Source organism: Ochotona princeps, chromosome 28 (genome assembly GCF_030435755.1).
Source record: "Ochotona princeps isolate mOchPri1 chromosome 28, mOchPri1.hap1, whole genome shotgun sequence".
Lineage (NCBI taxonomy): Eukaryota > Metazoa > Chordata > Mammalia > Lagomorpha > Ochotonidae > Ochotona > Ochotona princeps.
The window spans coordinates 11,517,422-11,534,381 of NC_080859.1; the positions used below are offsets into that span (position 1 = coordinate 11,517,422).

The 16,960-nt window shown below is 44.2% G+C and overlaps 1 protein-coding gene across 2 annotated transcripts in view; it reads right to left on the reverse strand.

Annotated features, from left to right (window-relative positions):
* The window catches only part of ELL2 (elongation factor for RNA polymerase II 2), a 62,870-nt gene extending 46,125 nt beyond the window's left edge, over positions 1 to 16,745 (reverse strand). The window contains exons 1-2 of one of the 2 annotated variants that reach the window (XM_004586192.3): positions 16,251 to 16,745; positions 1,241 to 1,288 (exon numbers count right to left, since the gene is read on the reverse strand). In XM_004586192.3, the coding sequence (XP_004586249.2) occupies positions 1,241 to 1,288; positions 16,251 to 16,397 (195 nt within the window). In that variant the 5' untranslated portion in view covers positions 16,398 to 16,745. The remainder of the gene's footprint in view (positions 1 to 1,240; positions 1,289 to 16,250) is intronic. The other variant, XM_058656412.1, reaches the window with a different exon arrangement.
* Positions 16,746 to 16,960: the final 215 nt, after the last annotated feature.

The following is a 16,960-nucleotide window of genomic DNA, read 5'->3' on the forward strand; positions in this document are numbered from 1 at the left end:
CCATTCACGCTGCCTCTGCATTAGCTGGTTCTCCATTAGTTGGTCTTTCAGCCTAACTTGGATCCTCCCGAGAAACTACTCTCTAACTTGCGTTTCCCTGGCCTCAACGTCCCAGTGGGGAGGAGACGGAAAACAAAGCGAAGCAGCAACCCTAGTACAACGCGCCAGCTCCACAGTCCACAGTGAGAGGGAGGCTTACTCTCCTCCCTCTAGTCTTGGTCTTTTCCTCTAGGGAGTCCTTCGGGTCTCATGGACTCTGAATGGTTTGGGAACAGCCCTTTCAGACATTGCTGATGCCATTAGAACTGGCAGGGAAATTCAAACCTTAAACAGACAACTGAACTGACCCCTTGGCATGTGGGAAACATGATCCAAGAAGCCACAGAACAAGATTCAGAATACCACAAGATTCAGGATCCCACTGATGAGCACTCAGCTACTGAGCGGGGAGAAGGACTTCATTGTACAGCTGTCAGGTGGAAGCAAAGCTCTGACTTGCACGCTAACACTTCCTTCAAGTTCGCACAGCACCACAGATTAAGAAGCATGCAGCCTTAGTGTCGACAGGCAAGATCAACCTGACTTTTGTAATGCTTTCCATTAAAAGTTTAAAAGATTATATTTATTTTGAGTCCACACTGTGACCATAGGAACCAATACAGAGATGCATATTAAACAAAGAGGCAAAAAGGAATGATTATTATGTATTTAATTACTATTAAGTAATAATAATGATTTAAAGATATTGATGCTACTCCAAACATTTATCAACTACTATAAACACAAAATTCATAGGACCATATTTATTAGGAGTTATATGTTTTCAAATGTGGAAATAAAATAGATGCAGAAAAACCTAACTTCTGCTTCTATAAGATACACATTTAAAAACTGAGTGTACAGGTAACATTTGGTTAAAAGTTACAACAATCATATAATCATAACTTGCTTGAAATTAGTCATTCCTTAATGGATGTTTAATTATGGTAAACAAGACATTTATCGACCTTGATGGAATCATCCGTGTTTGTGGGGAGAAAATCCCCCCTCAATATCAATACCTGCATTACTTTTTAAGCTGGTTAAAATTTCAAGCACTTTAAAATATAAGACATGTTCACATACTCAAAGCTCACAAGAGTGACTGATTATATTAAGAGGGTCAGGTGAAAACAGGTTTGAAAATTTTAATAGCACATATAAGAATATTAGATTTTTTGGCAAATCAGTAAGTACTCACCCCTTGGAGCCCTTGGAACTGAATCGAAGGCCGAAAAGGAATTAAATTCTATTTAAAAAAAAAAAGAGAAGGTAAAATTTAGTTACTGTGACAAACAACTAAATGTTTAAATCTATGTACTTGTTCAGTACCAGAGTGTGTGAATATCTCTGTTACAGACTTACTTCTGCACAGCGTTACAGCAAGACGCTTTGATGAACACTGTCAAACTTATTACAGAGCCACCTGCGTCTCTATCACCTGTGTCTCCATCAGCTGGGTATGTCACCTAACACTGGTTACTTCTCCAAGTCTCTCTACACATTTATAAGCTTACCAGGCAGATTAAAATAATGAGAATATGGAAAGAACTGTTTTTTTTCTTCCTCACATCATGAAAGCACGTTTGTAGGGACCTGGTGAATCCCTTTCTACGGAGGAGGGTGGCCTTACAATTCAGGTTACATGGGGTCCTGTCCCCTTCAGCCCTGCCCTCTGAATTTCCCTCAAAATCCCAAAAGCTGAGCATCTCCTTTGAGATGAATCACCCTGCTCTCTTGACTCCTTGTCTTCTACTCCACTGGAATTTTTTCTCTCTCCATCAAGCTCGTCAAATGAGTGCAAACTTCTCCATTCTCAAATTCCTGATCTCTTGACCAGACAGTATCCCTTCCTTGTACTCCAAGCCTTACCTAGCTCTCTGATCAGCATGTTCATTTCATGACCTTTCTTGCTACAGCTGCTACTTAGAAGCGACTGCATGACATCTGCCTTAGCAACTTGCAGTAGCAACAAACCTAACAACTGGTCAACACTAAACCAACTCTGCACTTCGTGCTTCCCCAACCAAACCAACACTGCTTTCCTACTTCTCTGACAATAGCTACTCTATCTTCTTGGGACTCCAAGCTCACAACCTTACACTTAATTCAGTCTCTTCTCCCCACTGTACCTCACCACACTCCTGCAGTCAATATGTCACTGGAATCACAGAATTCCAAATCCAGAAGAGACCGTGCATAGCACTGGCACGCACCTCCCACAGGCTCTGTGTCCCACTGATAAATACGCTGTGACCAGCACCGAAGATAGGTCCTTGTTACTTGGTGTGTATGACTTTGTGTTGCACACATATCTGCTGTGCAAGATAGCAGAATGTGAGCGGGCTAATCCCTCGGGCCAGGGAGTTCGCACTTCTCAGTTGGGGGAAAATTTGAGAATGATGAAGTACTTAGCTAAGTACACAGAGAAGTGCAGCAAGAATTCTTAGAAAGATGGCGGATTAGGACAGATACTAGGAAAGCCAAAGGGTTTATGGAAGATTTGATGACTTTTTGAGTGAGTAATTTAGAAGCGATAAACTCCAAGGAGAGCAAGTGCCCTGAAGAAAACAGAAGCCCGGGAAGAAGCACCGTGTATGTTGACCGATTTCACACTTGAAATGACACAGATAGGACCCAGACCTGCCGGTTTTGGCCTAATCATTCCTTGTCCTCAAAAACTAGTTTCTATTTGCTAAAGAGTAAATAGGGAGGATAAGAGCAATAGCAGACCTCAAGGTGTCCACACCTAAGGCTCACGGCTCTGTCAAACAGCTTTCCTAAGCCCCTCCTTGGCCCTTCGTAAAAACCTTCAAGCTTTCTTTCCCCTTTAATGTAACAAACAACTGAAGGCTCTTGCAATCTTCTGAATACGAGACTGAGTTGCTGAGGATGTGCTTGTGGGGGGAAGCTGCTCTTTAGAAAGGGATAGAGTGGGTTAGGGCAGGGCCAGAAAAATGGATTACAGGGCAGCTCCTGGGGATGTTTTCGTGAGAAAGGCTGAAATTAGTATGAGTACTTCTGGAGCCTACAGGAGACAGTGGGCAGGGCAGACATTCCCAGGGATGAAGATGCGCTGAAAGCTTAAAGATCAGGCACCACAGAAACATGATGCCCAGTGGCTACTAGGCTCACAGCCATCAGGGGCCGCCAATCAGCCCCAGACTCCCTCAAATTTAGTTGTTGGTCTCTATTTGAAGGCTCTTGGCTCATATCAGGCCCTTGTCACTGGCACCTAGATAAAGACTGCCCTCCCTTCAAGTGCTTCCAGATCACTGAGCCAGCCAGCAGAGGCCGGTCACTGGAATTTTTCCCAGTATCTAACAAAGCTGGCTCCTCCCTGAGAACACACCTGCACTCAGGCTGCCCTTTGGTTTTATCCTCGTGCAGCGCCCCCAGCCCCAAGTCCCTGGGCAATGCTGCCTTTCCATTTGCAAACACTCTCTTCTCTAGTGCTAGCTCCTTCCTGCTCCTTCAGCCTGGCATAACTTATCTCACACTGTCTTGTGGATCATACTTATTGTTCATTTAACATTCAAGTGTAGGATTAATTGCCTTAGCCAGGCCTTCTTTTGGATAAATCAGGCGCCAAAGACTCAATGGATGCGAAGCAGATCCAAGCAGAAGACTTGGGGAAAGCAACAAGAAGGGGCAGGTACATGGAGAATGAATGTCCAGAGGAGAGGATCCAAACTGAAATGTGTCAAACCTTTTTGTAGCCAGACAAAACACTGCTGCTCTCATTTGGTGAACTATGAGCTGTGCCCATTTGTTTTAACTTCCATTAGCTGCTGTTTTTCCAGATACTCATGTCCAGATGCCAAAGTACGTTTATTTTTAGGTTCTTTCCCCTAGTTGTCATGACACAGAGGATTTGTACTCATTTTTAATTTTCAAGTATTTATCTACATTATGCTTAGCCAAAAGGGAAAAAAAAACTACAGGGAATTCATTTTGGACGATTTTTAAAAAGGGATTTATTTATTTTATTGGAAAGGCAGGTATATATAGAGAAGAGACAGAGAGAAAGATCTTCCATCCACTGGTTTACTCTCCAAGTGGCCGCAATCTGCCAGAACTGAACTGATCTGATGCCAGGAGCCAGGAGCTTCCTCAGGGTCTCCCATGCAGGTGCAGGGTCCCAAGGCCTTGGGCTGTCCTTAACTGCTTTCCCAGGCTATAAGCAGGGAGCTGGAAGGGGAGTAGAGCAGCCAAGAAATGAACTGGATTTCATATGGGATCCTGGCAGATGCAAGGTGAGGATTTAGCCACTAGGCTACTGTGCCGGGCCCAGACGATGCTTTTTATATATGCAGTAAACCACTATACACACTATATACTAGTTACTACTCAGGGTGGTGTAGGCAAAACAATGTGTGCCATGTTTTAGGACAATTTTGGGGCTTCCAAGGGGAATTCTGATCTTACACAACGTTTTATCCCATACCTGAGTTTAAAAAACTTTCTGATATGCTTCTATCTATATTGTGGGACGCAACAAAAATGATCAGCTTTTTTTGTAATGCAAGACAGTATCCACTGTTGTCTAAACGGGCCTCCTCAAACCAGCCTGGGATGGTAGGGTGCAATCCTATCTCTGTCTCAGAGAAATCAACCTGGATTTCTGAAGAGGTAGAGTACATTGATCAGGATCACAGAACTGAACCTTAGAATGACACTTCTGAATGCCACATACATAGATACACGTAACAGGTCACCCCCAAGTGCTGAACACTTAAGACTCTAGATGCACACTGGTTGTTTCTCTCTCTCTCTCTCTCTCTTTCTCTCTCTCTCTCTTTCGTTCTTTCTTTTTGTGACATTTTATATCTAAGGGAAAGGAATTTCATAAAATTATTAAACTCAATGTTTGTTTTTCATTAAATAAAAATTCATTAAAATTTCTAATGACCAATTTCAAATGAAACACTAACAGAAATTTGTTTCCTAGAGCTATGCCATATATTATAAAGAAACACCTGCAAATATCTATGCTGCAATTTTCACTTAAATATAAACCCTTTGTCTATGGAACAGCTGCATTCACTAACCCAAATCCGACAGGCTAAGTTCATTACTACAAAAAGCTGTCAACCTACACAACTAACTTAAGAGAATCACTTTTTAAAACTTTGATAGAATTTTTAGATAAGAATATATTACTAAGCTATAGCTTTTGAGTTTTCTACAAATGCCACCAGAGGAAACATCTAAAACTTTATACCACTTATTCATCTACTCACTGCATTAATAGGATAACTATCAAGAATAAGTTTCAAGGTCAGTAATCCTATAAGTAAATGCTTCAAGCATAACAGAAAATAACTCAATCTTAAGAGAGGATGTAATTATAAATGTCTAAATATGACCCAGAATGCTTTCATGGTTCCGGGATGGGAATCCTACATGGTGGTTAGGACACCAATTGGGACATCTGCATTTTGTACTTTCCAGTTGCAGCTTTCTGCACATGCACTGCCCAGGAGGCAGCAGGGATGGCTCAAGCAACCGAATCCTTGTCATCCCTGAAGCTCTGGATTTGGGTCTGAGCTCCCAGGTTCAGCCTGCGTGCTGTGGGCGTGTGGGAAGCAGGACCAGCAGTCTCAATCTCTCTTGCTCTCTCCATCTCTCTGACTTTCAAACAAATAATAACTTGTAAAACAAACAAACAAACAAACAAACAAGGCTCTTGAGCCTTTGTAAAAAAAATCTTTGCTAAGAGTCTCATTAGTCTCTGGGGGGCGCGGCTCTGACATTTCCTTTTCCCTCTAAGTAAATATTTGCACCAAGTAACTGAATATCAAGTTACTCCAGGGTTTCACCCAATAGTGTCTGAGCAAGACATAACATAGTGATCTTGTATCTACATCTGGTTCTGAATTGGCTATGGAAATGCCGTTAGACAAAACGGCTTAAAAAATCTGGTAACAGGATTGTTTCAGTCAAGAGAGTTGGGTAAATTTGGAGCAGCTTTACTGTTTTCAGTCTGTATCTGTTTTGAAATGCAGGGAGCAGCATAGAAGTGGAGCAACACTAAAATGCTTCTAAGCTTGGTTATGCCCTTGACACTGGCCATTCCAAGCCAACACTGCTGCAACTAAAACTGCTTCAGCACCAAATAGAGATTGAGGTCCACTTCTTTCCAGGAATTATTCCTCACCAGCTCTCATTACTATAAGAGTTACAGTAATTTACTAAGTATTAACTTCATTAAGTGATACTAATAACTGACATGAGTCCTATTAGTATAGAACAGAAGGAGGGAAATTCATGGATCTGGAGTTGCATGAAAACGTTACTTATCCCTAAAGCGTAATTAATAAAAATATTTACATGCAGTTTATCTCTGTCAACAAATTTATGGTTACTCGTACCTTACCACAAATCATCAGTTTTGTGAATACACAACGACAAGAAACAGTGTTTGGGGCCTAGAAAAAGGTGATTTCTCTAAGAAAGGGTGATTTGTCTAAGAAGCATTACAGAGATCATTCTAACTTCATTCTTCACACATTTAGCTTCTCCTTTGAACCCATTACGCAATTTTGAGTAAATTTAAATTTAATTTGACTATCCGTGAAATAGTTAACTCACGCATTCTTGAATGATTTAAAATCAGCAAGTATTTATCAAAAATTTAGTATCACTTAAGCTGCCTTGTAAATCATGATAAAGATCTAAAAAATGCTTAGTAAAACACAACTTTGCCTCAAACAAAAAGAACTTTATAAATGATGAAATTTCAGCTGGCTGTTTTAAGTGGGATTGTTTCAAGAAATAATTACAGCTAATCAGTTTCTATTTATTGCGAACGTAAAACGTCCCAGGCACTCCAGCCATTTTTACTACCACCTCCAGGAATTCCCAGAAGCACTCTTGCTGGGCAGATACGATTACTCTCATTTCTTAGGTAAGAACTATAAATCACCCGGAGCCACTCATGGGACCTGAGGCTGCACTCGGTAGGAGCTCAAGAGCTGGGCCCTCACCATTTTATGTAAACAGCATTTCCTGCTCCTCTCCACCAATACAAACAAAACTGGAAACACCTAAAGTCAGAGATGTAAGAACTGGTAACAAATCCATTTGTTTTGTTAAAGTTTTGTTCTACGGCTTAAGAAAAATCAAACAGCTGAAGGGTTTGTTTTCATTTGTGTAAGCAGATAATTCTAGAAAGCTATTTTCTATGGGATATGACATCTTTCTCACCAAAAGTGGCACTGTATCATTTCAGAACTTGTGGTTATGGTTTTTACTTAAAGAATCATTTTATGATTTCTTCTTGATAATATGATCTGATAGAAAATCCAAAAACTGATAATGATATTTTAGCCATTGTAGAAAAAAGAAAAAGTTTAGGTAGAGAGAAAAGAAAATAACTGTAGCTAAAATAGGAAATCAGTCTGTAGATCTTAAAGAAATTAAACATATTCAGCTCTTGTCAAAAGCTAGCTATATACTTACAATAACACACAATAGGAAATTCAGACAAAAATCCAAGAATATTTTAATAAATGATATCTCCTTTGCCTGAAATCTTTTACATTTAGTCTTAGACAAAAGGCTGAGAAGTGACTGTCAGAAATATTTTAATAGAAGGCAAAAGAGGGCCCGGCGCAATAGCCTAGCAGCTGAAGTCATCTCCTTGCATGCCCTGGGATCCCATACAGGCATTGATTCGTGTCCTGGAGGCCCTGCTTCCCATCCAGCTCCCTGTTTGTGGCCTGGGAAAGCAGCTGAAGATGGCCCAAAGCCTTGGGAACCTGCACCTACATGGGAGACCTGGAAGAAGCCCCGGGTTCCTGACTTCGGATCAGTGCAGTTCTGGTCGTTCTGGCTTCTTGAAGAGTGATTCATCAGATGGAAGATCTTCCTCTCTGTATATCTAACTTTACAATAAAAATAAATAAATCTTAAAAAAAAAAAGAAGGCAAAAAGAGCCATTAAGCCTTAAAACTAATCTAGTATTTTGTCTTGTGAGCCAATCTATTCTTCCATGTAGGAGAAATTCCTTACATTACTGCAGATTAAGAATAATCAGATTAGAGAACAGGTATAGTTAAGGCTATTTTTTTCCCTCATTGTTGCAGAACAGAAAAAAATGAAATATAAGAGTTACCAGATAGCAGGAGCAAGAAGACAACAATATCAACTACTTAACATGCTCCTTGTTCAAACAGATAACTTCCAGGAACCAGTGCAAGGGCTCAACTGGCTAATCCTCTACCTGCAAGTGCTGGCATCCTACATGAGCACCAGTTTGTGTCCCAGCTGCTCCACTGCCAATATGGTCTGGGAAAGCAGCAGATAGTCTAAAGGCTATGGGCTCTGCAACCTGCATGGGAGACTCAGGAGAAGCTCCTAGCTCTTGGCTGCTGGCTTTGCATCAGCTTAACTCTGGCCATTGTGGCCATTTAGGGAGTGAACCAGAGGATGGAAGATCTTTCTCTCGGACAGCAAGGTTTGGTAAGATGGGAACAAAGACTGACTACTGGCTTGGGGCCCCTTATCAGATACAATCTCAAGGGAATGGTGCAGATGGTGGGTTGAGCATTAAGGGGGCAGTTAAAAATGAAAACTGGTTCACACACATTTCCTGAACCATAACCCTTCTCTCTTTTGGTCTTTCCCCCTAAATCCAGATTTTCTTGCTTTGATATTGTCTCACATTTTCCTGCTTCTAACAAATGACAGGCATTTTCCTGATGGCAGGGGCCATCTCTGACTTATTTCGCTTTAGATCTGCAATGCCTAGTTCAATGCCAGATACATATTAGAGGCTAAATCAATAAGCGCGTATTCAGTAGTTGAAACTCCAACTCCTGCCTCTTCTTTTATTAAAGGAAAAACAATTCAATTGAGTTTTTACTATATGGACATTCTTTCCAGTCACCTTTGGAATCATGGCTTCTAATAATGGAGTCAAAAAGCAAGGTTATCAAGTCAGTGCTATTTTTTTTCCATTAGTCAATATTATTTTAAAATGTGCTGCTACCTAGGTTTTCAGGTAAACATATTTAGATTCTATGCTATCTGAGTAAATTTTAGAGCAAAGTTCAAGACTGATTTTACCTTTGTTGCTCAGAGGCAAAATATTTCATGGACCATGAACTGAGTAGCTAGCCCACTAGTCTAGCACATGCATATATATAACAGAAACTTTAAATATTCATGATTTTACTGCCTTGTTTCTCATAAAAGGAACTGTCAAAGAGAATCAAATGGCAAAACAGAAATGGAGGTAGTTTGGAAGAAGTGAAAATACAGCTTCTCTCAAGACCTTTAGGAACTATGCTATTTCAGAATGTTATTTGAAACGTGAACCCAGGCACATAATAATTACTTGTATTTTAATAATCAGTAGGGACAGAAAACCATAGGAGGTTTGATTTTCCATATTCATGCTCTAATGATGACTTTAAGTGTAATATAAAGAGAAAGCTATTTCAAAAAGAAAATCTATAGAAATGAGAGGTGATTAAAACAGCCACACTCAAAATAAAAAAATTTTCCAAGCATTTTTAACTTCTCCTTAAACGTCAACAATCTTCAAAATTTCCATCAAATGGAGTTTATATAAGCACTATTCAATGTCTGTCAGACTCTCATACTTCTGAAATAGAAAACATTCAATCAAGCCTAAATCTCTGGATTAACCACCAGAAGGCTAAGAGAATGTTCATTAAAAAGGTACCCATCATCTTTATCCAGCCCCAGCCCCTGCTGAAGCCACTTTCCCTTAGGCTTCCTACGCTTCTCATTTCCCTTATTTTTACTGTGACCTCTCCTAGTGCCAATGGCCAAAAACTGCAGTTCAGTTAAGGCTCTGTTGTTAGTCCTCTTCATTTTGGTCTCCTATCAGAGTCCGAGTGAAGGCCCCAGTCATTTCTGGCTTGGACCAAGCACTCTTTCTTAACTTGTTACTTCTTTCCAGATTCACCCTAGAGTCCATCTTTACAGTCAAGAGCGATCCTACAGAATAAGTGAGATCATCTAAAATTTATGCTCTGTGTCCCTGCAATGTTGACAGAAATAAAGTCCAAACTTCTCAGTGAGGCAATCAACTTGCTGTGACCTGCTTTTTGTCTCTTCAATCCAACTGTATCTCCCTTCACACCAGGCTCAGTGGAACAGATCTGCCTTACAATTCTGAGCCTGCCCTACCTTTTCCACCACCATTCCTTCCTCACCAATGCCATTTCCTCTGGGGGAACACGGCTCCCAATACAGTCTCTCCTGATATAATCTTTTAATACCTAAAGTTTTTTTAAGTGAATAACATAAGATCTCCAAGAAGAAAATAAATTCATGCCATTTGTTTAATAATCTGGTTACTACGAAACTAGTTGCCCTTGACAGTAGAAGATAATGCAAAATGCTAATTTGATTTGTGTATTTTAAATAGGCTTATAGTTTCATCAATAAGATTCTCTGTTTTGACATTTCTGTTTAATTGTCAGCCATGGAAATATTACGTTGGCCTTTTCTGGTAAACCAGTAGTAGATATCTTAAACCATTTCTTCATTTAGATTTCACATGGCTCTCAAAGGCAATCTTGCTACAACCAAAAAGCATATATACAAATGGGAAAGAAGGAAGGAATACAGAAAAGAAGGGGAGAAAAAGAAAAAAGCAATTCTCCCTAGCAAATATAATTTATGCCATGCTTTCAGGTTTAATTTGCCTGGGAAGATACGGTCATTAGCTCATTGCATTCTACTCCAGACCTGTTTTTCCACATGTTTGCATAAGTCATAGGAAATGCAAGAGCTGAGGCATGCAGGAGAGTGAGAATGTGGGACTTTTTACTTGTTATGTTCTTTATTATAAAACCAAGTTCATGGTAAATGCAGCAATGCCCTTAACATCACAGTTTGGAGACATCGGCAACACTCCAAATACATTTGGCCCAAAGTGACTGGACTCTAGTGCCAAGCCCTTGAGTCTCTTTGTGGCAGGGGAGAGGGTCACTGCAAATTGTTAAAAATGACCCTGGCCTGGCTCAGCTGAAATTCTCCTTTTCCTCCCTCTGTTAGCTTCATCACCAATTACTTAATAAGCCCACAAGCACAGCTTCCGTAGTTTTTTACAAGTGCAAGTGGAGCAAGTGGGAAAGGCTGAATCTGGTGACTGTCCTTGCTAAGCTTCCCTGTAAATCACTCCAAGAAATCTACACTCCTTTCCTTTTAAATTCTTTTCTTGAACATATTCCAGTCCTTCACATATGTTCCTTCGTTCCCCTCCCAATTCTGGTGCCAAGGTTGCCTGTCTATCTTTTCAGGCAATCTGGCTACTACTTTTTTCAGGGAGGAGCACTCTCCTTTGTGTAGAGCAACTGCATATTTGAATAAACTTTTCAAACACTGCAGCCAGAGCCACAAACTTGACTTCACTTGATAGGAAGCAAATTGAGATCAAGTGCAGACCAAAGATGAGTCTATGGTAAGTCAGTCAGTCAGATTAACTCATATACATTATACCTGGTTACATTTTCTGGCACATCAAGCCTCATGGCTTTGGTGGATAAACATGCCCAATGGTGGTTGTAGAACTATACTGGCAACTCTGGGAGCCCAACTAGGGCCTTAAGGAGAATACAGTGTTCCGTAATTAAGAAGCAAATTATTGAACACACACACACACACACACACACACACACACACACACAGAGAAACACACACATTGTTTGGAGACAGGCAGAAAAGAGATAGGGAAAAATAAGACATAAACCTTTCCCATGTTTTAAACTACAGTGAATCATACGCTAAAGAAAAAAAGGTTAAGATAAAAAATAATCTACCCCTTGAATTTTGGAATCAGGGCTTAAAAAAGATCAGGTAAAGACATTAAAAGGAACTTCAGACAGTATCTGCGGAGGCATCAGTAAGATGTTATGCCTTGACTGGTAGAACAAATACCTGCTAATACAGACAAGCACCGAATTCTTCACGTAAAACCAAGTGGAAATATAGAACACGTTTTTAAAACAGTAGCATTTGCCTAGAAGATATTAATCATACACTTTCAAGCCAAAAGTCTTGATAAGGGAATGTGTTAACAGAATTCTACTCAAAAATGAGCACTCCCGGCTCTCCAACACAACAGTGCAAGACTTTTTATGTAATGGTTGAATAAACACAATAATATTTGAGCCACTACCTTTGTGATTAAATATAAAGAAAAAACCTACACTGACAGACCCAGCAACTATGAAGACAATCTGAAAACTGAACCTGAAAACAATATTTTAATTTGTTATAAAATAAATTATTCAAATGTCAAAAGAAAGCCAGCCATATTACTGAGGAAACTAGCAGAAACACATTTGAAACTGTTAGGTTTTAACGGTAAATATAGTCTTATATTTGGGAGAAATATGCAAACACAGTAATACATACTCATTTAAGGTATGTAAAGCTAAAATAGGTCATGCAATGAAAAATCAATTTTGAATGACTATAGATTTTTAACTTATTTTTCTTGTCCTCACACTCAAAATTATCTATGTACACTTAGAATAAATTTGATATAACAGACATTTATATTAGCAGATGTGAAATTTCCTACAAACCATTAACGTTAATTTCTAGCTGATCTTCGTATGATCCATTTGATCCTTTCTGCCTCCAAAGTCAGTGGGAAACAACTTGTAGGAGATCTTTCCTCAAGTAAGGCTCCTGCCTTGGGACTCACAAAGTCCCCCTGCCCAATGGGGAAGATTTAAAAACAGAATACATCACTAATGATAATCAAATTTGCATTTTGAAGCTTATAATAAGGAATTGTGACCAAATCTCAGGAAGCTCATTAAATATTCTGTTCCCATGAACTTTAACCACAGTGGATTTGTTGAATTTTCCCTGTTGTGCCTAAATTGTAGTTGCTAAAATTTCTAAATTCACTGCTCTGAAACCATAGGTAGAGTGGTTTAATTGAGAAGAATAAATTCAATAGAGGAAACATCCTGAGCAAAAATGGACTCCGCTACTTAATTTAGCAAATTAACCTGTTGCAATGACTGGCCCTTTGAAAGTCATTATTAAAGGTATGAGAGCCATCACTTTGGCCAAAGCTGTTTGGAGGCCATTTGTCACCAAGAATCAGGCACACTCCTATAGGAGCACAGCACAGAGGGGGGCAGTTTTGTCTGACAAATTAATACTGTCTTTAAAAGAATAAGCTTGGTCATCAGACACTTCTCAATGAATTCACACATAACCACATCATGCCAAATAGCACCTACAATATAAAGTCATAAGCCCTACTTCTGATATGGAAGGAAAGTGAAAAAATGGGACCACATCAGTATCTTTCCCCCTGGAGCCTAAAAGCTCAGCCAGATGCCAATGTTCTGAGCCCACTGTAGAGCCTGGTTTGGCTGAGCTAGGAGCAAGGGTTGTGACAGTAGTTCTGTAGGTTTGGCCCATTATAACTAAGGAGCAACAGTGGACACAGTCACCCAGAAAGCCCCCCTATTTCTTCAGTCTGTTCCCACTTTTTACCTAACAGGGGCATACAATTTCAGGCCAACTTCTGCTTACTTTTCCAACCCCCCAAATTCAGCCACCAGTTTCTGGGTAGAAACTTCTAGGAGAGATTCCATCCTCCATATTCCATTCTCACAAAGGTGGAGAAATCTGAGAAAAAAAAAAAATTTTCCTTTCCCTTGGTTGCCTTGAAAAAGCCTGACCAGACCCATGATTTTGCATGTTCAGAGATGGAAAAATGTTGCATGATATTAACAGGTAACAGAAGCAGTAAGGAGCACCTGGCCCCTGACTTCATGTGTATCAAACTACTGGGTTCAGGAAAAAGAACTTTTGATCTCCTGTTTGTCCCCTGGAGGATTCCGGCACATAAAAACTGAGTATTTGGGAGCACTTTAATCTCAATCTCAAGCATGGAAATGCTAGAGTCTAGGAGGCCGAAGCGAAGGCCACACACAAGGGTAGGAAAACAAACAGCCTTCCCTTCATGGGCCCCCCACGGTCAGGCAGATGAGCAGGTGTGGGGAGCTCCTGTCACTTCACTGTCCCTGGGCACGTCTAGTGCCCCACCCTTGCCAGCCAAGCCCATGGCGTCAGTGTCATTCTAACCAGCCATACCATTTGCCTGGCCTTTCCAGCCAGGTGGCTGGCTGGCTGGCTGCCTTTCCCGACCCACTGCGTGTGTCAGCCTCTGGGGACTGGCCTCCTCCCTCTGGCTTCTTCCTCTTTAGTGTTCTTTCTACCACCGACCTACCTTCTTCCCAGTCATTCCTTCCCACGCCTTTCCCCTGGAAACAGGCCAGCATATCTCACCATCTTGCTCCCAACCCTGGGCCTTTTTATCTGGTGTCCTCCAGGGGGGACTCCCCCTCCATGCTGGGGCTGCTCTCTGCACCACAGGTGCACCTGACGGGCACACACTGCTGTGTGTCACTGGTATCTCTGTATCTCGATGCTGCTGTATGCTAGCCTCCCAGCCACACTTGAGGCTCTTCCTCATGGGGATGTCATCTTGTAGGAGTATCTTTCTCCCTGTCACCAGCCGCTCCCTGCCTGCCACATGTAGGCTGTATGTTCACTGTATGTTTCCCTGGTGGCTACCATGCATGCTGGTGTGGGCATTCCCGTGTCCACCTAATTCTGTGAGATGGCAGAGTTTACACATCCGCTGCCATCTGAGTCCAGCTATCACCCAAGGTGTGCTGGTGTATGCTGGGAACTCTGAACGCCAGCCCAGTTGGCCCAGGTTCACAGCTCTCCTGCGGCTGGCCCTGCCTGCCCGGGTCTGTCTTCCCTCTATGCATTTAAAGTGCCTGGCACTAGTGGGAGCTCAACAGATGTTCATTCTTTTCTCCACTTTTATTTGAATAACTGCATGAGTCTGACTGGATGGCGCTCTGCCCCGGGGTGGGGGAGGGGGTGGCTGTTTCAGGAGACCCGCTGGTGGTCCCAGCCGGGACAGGTTACTTGTCAGCCCACTCTGAGGGTTGAAGTTCTTTGAGGACTACAATGCGATGGGGCTCTAGAGCCGCGTCTCTCTCCCTCCGGCAAGGTGCCCACTCGTGTCTGCTGCATCCACACACAGTACCGCACACCCATACACGGCTTTCTCTATGCACGCGGTGCCGTGCCCCTTTCTCGGTGCTCTGCTCTCAAACTTCTTCAACGCCAAAGCATCCCTGCATTTGTCCTCTAACTGCGGAGGACTTGAGTCCAGTTGAGCCCCTCCCTGTGCGTCCGCGGATCTTTCTCTGGCACCGGGGAGAGGCGCGAGTGCGCGACTGATTCCTTCGCGCCCACCGTGAGGCTGGCTCTGCGCATGGGGGTCGGTGACAGCTCCGGGCACAGGCCGGGGACCGACACCAGGCTGCCATGATTTCCTCTCCCCCATACCCTAAATCCTGCTTCCGAGTAGCACCAGCTGAAGAGCCCAGAGTTTCGCTCTGGGTTGCGGCGTTGCTCTGGGGACGCAATGTGTGCCTGGGATCGCGAAGCGCCCTTGTCCCCGAAAGTGCAAGGTGCGTCCCTGCCTCTCTGCCTTGGTCTGCGTGAGGGGCACCGTGTACACCCCTACTCTTCCCCTACACGCCCCCGCCCATAGCCGGCGTGCCGGTCCACAGTTTTGCTAGCTCCTCATTATTCGAAATTCCCGTGTTCCCATCTCTACGAAGGCACCGCGTGTCCCCAAGAGTCTGGGGGAGTTCAAGTTGCGTCCCAGTCCCCCATTCGCGGAGCGCTGGTGTCCATGCCTCTGCGGGTCCATCGGGCCCATATGTTAGAGCCCGAATCGTGGACAGCTCCTGCTCGCGGACCGCGCGGACCCCGGCATCCGCTCACTTCTCTTCCTCTCTCCCCCTGACTCCTCTCTCCTCTCCCTGGCACCCAGCAAGCCAGGAAACCCAAACGAGAGCCGTCGGAAAGTCCCGCAGCGGCAGCGCAGCGAAGCCGGGGCTGCGGCTGCCTCGGCCCCGCCGCCAGGGGCCGCCCGTCCGTCCGCCCTCCTCACAGCGAACGCCCCGGCCGGCCCGGGACCGCGGCGTCAGCGACCCTGCCCGGCCCGGCCCTGCCCGGCGCAGCCGCCGCGGACCACCGGGCTCCGGGGGACGCCCCCCGGCGCCGGCTGCCTCGGGTCCGGCGGAGGCGCGGCGGGAGGCGGAGAGGTGCCCTCTCTCGCTCTCCTCGAGCCCCCGAGTGCTCGGCTTTTTTTTGCCGGTCAGCGTTACCTTGTGGCTCTGGTAAGTCTCGAGCGCCCGGAGCGCCGTCTCCGTGAGCTTCACATGGAGGACGGTGATGTGGTCCTGCCCCAGCCGCCCGCAAGACAGTCCGTAACGCTGCTCCTCCCGCAGGCCCGCCGCCCCCCCCGCCGCCATCTTAAACTCCCCGGGGTGCCGCCGCCGACGCCGCTCGGGCTCCAGCCTCCACTGCGGCCGCGGCTGCTCGGGCTCCTGCAGCCGCCGCCACAGCTACGGCCATCCCGCTGCTGACGTACTGTCATATACTGCGCTCAGCCAGACCGCGGGCTGCCACCGCCGCCGGCCGCCCCACCCTCCGGCCCCGCGCCCCGCCCCCAGCTCTCCTCATTGGCCGCGCTCCCCTCAGAGCCGCTCTCATTGGCTGCCTTCCGCTCTCACGGGGGCGGGGCCCAAAGTCGCCGGAGTTGTGCTCCCGGGACGGGACGTCCGAGGGGCAGAGAAGGCTGACGTCGGGGTGACGCGCCAACTTAATCACGCTTGACGTCAGGTCTGGTCTCCTTGGCTCGCCAGCCGCGATTGGCCAGGCTGGCTTTGGGGATCCCCTGCTCCACGGGTGTCTGGTTTCCTAGAGTCGGAGCCCCGCCCCCCGCGGGCGAAGACCGAGGACTGACAGCAGAGTAAGGGGAGTCTTTTCCTCAGAGAGGAGCATGCCCCCCGCAGCCTCACAAATGTGCCCGGGC